Here is a 7,344-nt window from a genome sequence, read left to right on the forward strand (position 1 = left end):
AGGCCCAGACTTAGTTATAATGAGCATTAATAAGTTGCTCTAACAGCACATAATGCTCATTGCTCTCATTAAGCCTTGGGGGCATTGATGGGGTTGATGGCTATCAGGTGAAGAGTCCTGGTTTACAGGCAGTTTTGTAGTTCAGGACCTCACAGAGGCATTGTTACAGGATGGAGACTTGACTCCACCAAGTCACATGCTATCTGTTCAAACTATGGCCAGCTGCGACGTGTTACCACCTTCTTCTTTTGCATTACTCCACAAGTGCCATGTTTTATTCTTTACTTTCTCTGAACTTTCTCTTCCTCCTTGTCCCCTATTCCTCCCTTTGTACCCTCATACAGAATGCAGATAAACTCTACAAGGGCCAGCTGTCTGAGTTCACCCCCTTGGCTTCCCTCCACGCTCCGTCTAAGGGTAGCAGCCACCGGCGAGGCTCGGAAAACCAAAGGAACCCTCGAAGGTCTGAACCCTTTACCAAGAAAGTCATGTTCACACGCTGGCAAAAAGCGCCAGACTACTGCACCTTCACCCCCCTCCTCCGGTTTGCTGATAGCTCCCGCCATTCAAGGCAGGGGTACAATTACAGCGGGGCCGGGCCTGAGACCTCAGTCTAATTTATTTCTTTTTCTCCGGGGTATTTTTTTTAAATCTTATATTCTAATATCAGAAACAATGTCATCCACATGGAGTTACTCAGATAAATTGGTGGAAAGCAATTTTGGAGCTTACTTACTTGCTTCGACGTTACTGAGTTGGAGTAAAATAATAAACAGTTGAGGAGACTGCAATGCTAAGTGACCTTCATAATTTCTGTCAAGTTAGCAGCCAAGTGTGGCGCAAAGCACTGCTGGACGGCTCTGGAGTGGACCCCGTCGGCAGGGCCTGGTTCGCTGCCACAACGTGCAAAGGGCTCAGTGTAATGATGTCACAGCAAACAAACTGACTCGAGCTTGTGTTTCACATGAAAAATATGTGCACTGGCCCTTTACGCCTGCCTGCCTTTGATGGTAGCTGAAGTGTACTTTACTCTGATTATTAGGGTGTTTTAATGGCTATTGTGATAATCATGCTGATGTTCTATGACCGGAATGATGATAATGAGGACGACTGTAGACGTGCTCGAGCTAGCTTAAGCTTTCTGTGATCAAACATTTTCTTGTCTTCAGTCGCTGCCATCTGTCTTTATTCCCTTCTGTCTGTTTTGCCTCTTTTTAGGACTAACTGGTGTTGCCTGTGTGCAAACATGTTATCCAGAAACACTGCTTAGGACTCTGGGATCAGAAACTGCATCATTGTAAGGAGGGTTGTAGTAGAAGGAAGAATAAATGTTGAAAAATTAGTCTATGGAGCCCGGAAGTAGCCGTATAGGGGAATTAAATTATTTTATATCGGGATGAGATACAATTTTTGCTTAATTTCTGATTCATTTGTGCAAACGATACAGCAAGCTGATTGTCCTAACTTTGATTAGATGGCAAACGGTGGTCAAGTCAGTTAATAATGACAGAAAAGCGTAGCTCATGGTGCTTTCTGTGTCACAATATGTCTGGTTTAAAAACGTGTGGGAGCTTTGAAAGCTCTTAAACTAGCTCACCCTTAGCGACAAAACACAGAAAAGCCTCTTGGCTGTCATAAACATGAAGCAATAATTTAGAGCAAAATGATCTTGAAATAGAAAAAGAAAAACAGAGGTTCATTTATTTAAATAATTTGACATTAAGAAATATATGCTGGTGACAATTTAACAGTTTACTTAAATAACAAAAATACATGGAAAATTTACATGTAATCTGATTACTTAAAGTCAGTATTTTGAGCATGATTATGTTTTTTAAATGTAAGCTGAAATGCAACAAGTGCAAATATTGTAGGCAAATTACAATTTTTCACATTTTTTTTATCCTGTTTCCATGGTAATTTGTTACTTTGATAGTAAAATTGAAACACTTGATTAAATGTGTGTGTGTGTATATATATATATATATATATATATATATATATATATATATATATATATATATATATATATATATATATATATATATATATATATATAATAGTTACATTTTGTTTTATAAAGTGAACAAAAGCAGTGTTTACGTCGATACCAAAGCCAACATGTATGCATTGAGATCATCATCATACTGTACAGCACATAGGGTGTAAATACAGAGAATGCAAACGGCACAAATAGACCAAAACATGGGAATGCGTCATATTGCACGTACGTATCTCATTGGCTACTCCTGGGCTCCAATAGCAGAGTCAGTAGGAGTTGGTCTTTGTGAACATGTCATACAGCCAACATTTAAACTTTCAGAGTCACATTTAGGTAGCTTAGAGCTTTGGTGTGTTAGAAGTTTGCGTGCGTATCTGTGTGTGCTGATAGAAGACTGTGTGTGTATCTGTTAATCTCCATCTGTCCTATCATCTTGAACATAGATTGTAAACTTACCTTATCTTTGGATGACTAAATGTCTTGTAGTAGAACACAGAGGAACTGCTTGTGTGACCGCTACCTGGCTGTTTCTTATTGCCTTAATGTCGTCTTGTAAACTCTGCTGTATTTTTCACTGATATCATTTACCAAAGAAACAGCAGGTAACGCTTTATGATCACCTTTAGATAATAGCTGGTTGCTTGTATTTACTTTGATTGAAGCACTTTAAAATTATATATATTTCTCCTTTTAATATAATTCACTCAAAGTGCCCCAAATGGTTTGATGCCTTAAATAAATATCAAATCATTGATAATGTATTAAATTATGAAACAAACAGCCGGCACAACCAATTCAAAGAAAAAAAAGGAATCGAGATAGAAACACTTTTTTTTATTGGCCGTGAGACGACCTTTAACTGACCAGTAACACAGCAAAGTGTCCTCTCATATTCTGTGTACAGTAGAAAATGGAAGAATAAGTATATATGGGGTTCTTAAGTGTAAAAAAAAAAATTGCATGTACAAAAAATGTGAAAAAAATCTATTTTAATAATGTGACAGAGAAGCGAGCGTCTTAATATCCTTTCATACTCATTTTCCACCTCATCTCAATAGAATAAGATGCTTTTTAGCTCTGCAGATCAGGTTGATTGTAGCATCTAACAGTTTAGTGCTCCCGCCCTTAAAAGCCTTATAACGGTGTTAGAGAAATCTAATGAGATTCTCCAGCTTAAAAAAAAGGGCCTTTACAGTGCGCTCTTTGAATTCTGTCTCACACTTTCCTGTTTCAACTCGTACCCTCTGTCTCTGTCTCTCTCTCTCTCTCTCTCCCTCACACCCTCCCTCTCTTGAAGTGATGTTGAAGCTGTTCCTACCTCTGTGACAGTTGTCTCCATCTGCCTCATCATCATCATTTCATCCATCCCCTTCTGCGTCTTCTCTGTCGTTCCTCCGTTCATACATCGACTCATCCATCGTGAGACAGTAGATCTGATGTTTTTAGTTCTATGAACCAAAGCCTTGTTGCTGCTAGAGATTCTTTAGCTGCTTTACATTAGGTGCCTTGTGCTAGTTTTCACAGCCTGTCTTTGCTTTGCTTTGTGGTCAATTTGATACTGTTAATAGGCGCTTCAGTGGTACAAGGGCACAGCAGATGATGGATGTAACTGGAGGAATGAAATAACTACTGTAGGTGAAAAGGCGAATGTGAAATCGAGTTTTTATGCAGACTTCTACTGAACAAGCAGAACTGACACACAGTCAATGAACAAATACCACTTATGTTTAGTATCTGTTTTTTTTATAGCTTGTATTAAATTTTTTTTAAATAAATGCCCATGAGGGCATTTGTCTCTGAAATGTTATTTTTTAATTGTTTTTGATTATGTACAATGTGGAAAATTCTCCCTTTTATGACCACAGACTTGAAGAGCTCCAGCTCTGCTTTTTCAAATCAGCTACAGGTGATCAATGGTAGTTTTTCTTTTCTTTTGTTTTTTTCCATCTCCAAGTTTCGGAGATTTAAAGTTGATGGTAAAGCAAAAGGGTTTCTTGTACTGTTGGAATTGTCTAAAATGAAGGGTTGGTTTGGCCAAATTCCAAAAAAAAAAAAAAGGTATTTTCTGTTGCTGCTTTACGCACCAAAAAAAGAAGAACATTCCAGATTGATCTGCTTAGTAGAGCAGATTTCGATATTTATCGAATGATATTAGCTATTTTCCGATGTATTGGCATCAGTATTTGTAACAGCCAATAAGACAACCTTCAGTTATGCTATGAGGACAGTGCATAGTTTGTCCATCAGAGGGCACTGTGCAACATCCCTTTTGGCAACAAACAAACATAATAAACAGGTAATCTGAGCCTAAATAAGCAAACTGATAACTACACGTGACAAATATTAGGGGAATGTGTTTTTGTACTTGAAATGGAGAAAAAAATCAGCACATATATCAGAAAATTGGATTTTTAAATCACCATATATCAGTTAAAAAAAATCATATATCCGTCGGGCTCTACGACTTAGAACAATTGAAGTAAGTTAGAAAATACTGGATTTTTGTTGTTGTTGTTTTTATTATCTGAATGAAGAAAACAAAGATCCTGTCTCTCCATTTATTGTTTGCCCTGAATTCTGATTGGCCTTTGGACTAGAAAGATGTTTTTCATTGTAAACAATGTACCAAGGCTTCAGTACCTTAACTGCTAAAGAATCACACAAATAACACAACAATTGTTAATGAAATGGGAGGGGGGAAAAACAAAAGTCTACAATATAATGCCATGTGAGAGCTGACAGACACTATGACCACAGGACTAAACTAGCTGGGAGAAGCAATAAGTATAATCAAACTGAAGCTGCTTGTAAATGTCTCTCTGCAACAAATGTGACCTCTTAGCACTAGCTAAGCGACAGAGAGTCACTTATATTCAAATGTCAACCATGACAGTGAAGAATCCATTATCCTGTCTGAGATCTCAGATCAGTACTTACACAGTGGTAACTAAGCATGGTCCTTGGAGGCATCTGGAAGTCTCAATAACTTACAAAAATGAAAAGTTACTGCACTGCTATTTTGGGGGAGGGGTATCTGAGAAACCCCTCTTTTTTTGTTTTACTTTTCAGAGACAGTATTTAATGTGTGTCTTCTTTATATCTCAGAATATTCCAACAAACACACTGGATTGTGGCAAAAAAAGTGGACACTTGTATGTCTGTATGCATAGCTTTAAACAAAAGGACAAAGAGATTTGTGGTGTTAGTTGTTTCACGGAGGTACCCCTGCACTGAACCGTCATTCCTGAGGACCGACACCTCGCTGTAGAAACTTTGAAAGCCATCAACAGACCTTCTGTACCAGTCCACACTGAATCTTTGAACTGATGGCCTTTCAACTCAAATGTTATCTTTTTTTGGAAAATGTGTTATTGTATAGCGAGCTGCACTTCACATAACCGGCAGTATCTACGAACTGAGATACAGTACTGTATATACATGTATGAACAATATTTAAATGTAGTTATGTTACTGAATGTACAGTTTTTTGGGCTCTTTTTGTATACAGTTTTTAAACGGTCATATCTTGTGGATTTTTGCCAACCTTTCTGTGGCTGTAAATGGCGAACATCTGTACATTTGCTTGGAAATAAAAGCGAAAATGTGTTACAAAATTCTTCTTATGAAAAAAGCTGCACTACACGCTTCAGCCAGGAGGGTGCAGCCGAGTGCTTCTGATGTGCTTTTGATGTGCTGCTAAAGGCTGAAGGAGCTGACAAGTCAACATATGTGAAGCTGATGAAATTAATCAAAAGTTTCTTTAGTAGAGAGATCGTGTGTGTGTCTGTGTGTGTGTGTGCGCGCAACCCACCTGTGTGCACGCCAGTGTTGTCTCAAGCTCAAATACTGGCTGTGTTTAAAAACAACACAGGAAATGGTTAAAAAAGTCATTTTTAAAAATTTATTTATGTTTTGGATTTAATATGTTCTCCAAAGTTGCTCCAGGGCTCCTGTCTGCACCATCTGAGGACGTCAACAAGATTAGGATGGAGGTTTATGGATCGATTGGTTTCCCTTCATCCTTTTCACTTCTCATCTGCGCTGATCTCCACGTCCTCTCCTCCACAGCTGGCAGCCGATGAGACCTGCAAGTGTGTCTGACAGGGATAGAGAAATATCTAGGGCAAGACTGTCAGAGGTGAAATCTGGGGAAGAAGAAGAAGAAGGGGGGAGGGGGGGGGGGGGTTGCACAGAAAAAGAAATGTAGATATGAAATGCTGCATCGCGTTTATATTGTATAAGGTTGTTTTTTTTTTAAATAATGTTTTTTATCACGAGTTAAAGTGCAGTGACTCATGCAGTCACCTTTCAGATGGAAAAACCAAAAGTCTTCTGAAAAACTTCAACCATGAATACGCAGTGTGAAGACCTTTTTAAACGAATCTTTACGGTGTCTTACTTAGTAGAGACTCCAAAATTATATAGAATGGTGGGCGGTGTAATTTAAGGTGTAACAGAGTCCTTTACAACCTCCTCATCACCTGTTTCCTTCTTGCGCTGCTTGAGGTTGGATTGCTCGGAGCACTTTGGTGTGTGCTTGCGAAGGTTTCGTGACAAAGACGGGAGATGAATTCACACCCCCAAGTAATGAAACGGTGGAGACAGAAATGGGACTGGCAGAGGAAAAATCTGGATGTGGCTCCCAATCGGAGACGGCGTATCTGTCACATATATAAGGGCCACACTTATCTCCCCGAAGCTGCAACTCTGGAAGCAACAGGTGACTGTTTTAAAAATACAAGCTTTCAATAGGCGCTAATCCTGTAAGTCCTCTTTTTGAAATAAGTGTTGAAGTTTGACATGTTTTTTTTTTTTGTTGGGAAAAGCACTTTAGCCCAGAGTTAAAACTAGACTGCTAACTCAACTGAGCACAAAGAGGTGGAAATAGGCGGAAATGGCAAGCGGTCCAAGGGTAACAAAATCCACCTACTAGTGCCCCTAATGCTCATTATTCAGCAAGTTGTATCTCATTTGCTTAATCCTCACAAAAGCCTCCATGTGGAACCGCTTCCCCCACCCAAACAGGAGACTCTGGGATGTTCATGGTCCCCAGTCAGGAAACACTTCAACCTCCAGTAAAATTTGGATTCGTCTTTGTTTTCCACTTTGGTTTTTGTACGGATTAAGCAAATGAGATATAGCATGTTAATTAGTGAACTTTACAGGTGCTGGTAAGCTTTTGTTTTTTTTTAACCTGTCTTGGTGTCAAGTTAAAGTAACCAACAGACATTTTTTTTCATTGAGATGAAAGTGAATGTGTGTGTGTGTGTTTGTGTCTGTGTGTTTTCTCATCCTATTTATCTGTGGATGGAGGGCTCTTTTTCTCTTTCGGCTGTGATGGC

At 38.9% G+C, this 7,344-nt stretch overlaps 1 protein-coding gene across 5 annotated transcripts in view; it reads left to right on the plus strand.

Moving 5' to 3' along the window:
• atp11a (ATPase phospholipid transporting 11A) overlaps positions 1–5,608 on the plus strand; it is a 54,005-nt gene extending 48,397 nt beyond the window's left edge. For 2 of the 5 annotated variants that reach the window (XM_085399144.1, XM_085399145.1), the window contains one exon: positions 345–5,608. In XM_085399144.1, coding sequence (XP_085255270.1) covers positions 345–617 — 273 coding nt within the window. In that variant the 3' untranslated portion in view covers positions 618–5,608. The remainder of the gene's footprint in view (positions 1–344) is intronic. The other 3 variants (XM_085399146.1, XM_085399150.1, XM_085399149.1) reach the window with 2 other exon arrangements.
• Positions 5,609–7,344: the final 1,736 nt, after the last annotated feature.

This window comes from Rhamphochromis longiceps, linkage group LG23, assembly GCF_057381845.1.
Source record: "Rhamphochromis longiceps isolate RC_006_pf linkage group LG23, R_longiceps_female_GT1.1, whole genome shotgun sequence".
In the NCBI taxonomy this organism is placed as follows: Eukaryota; Metazoa; Chordata; class Actinopteri; order Cichliformes; family Cichlidae; genus Rhamphochromis; species Rhamphochromis longiceps.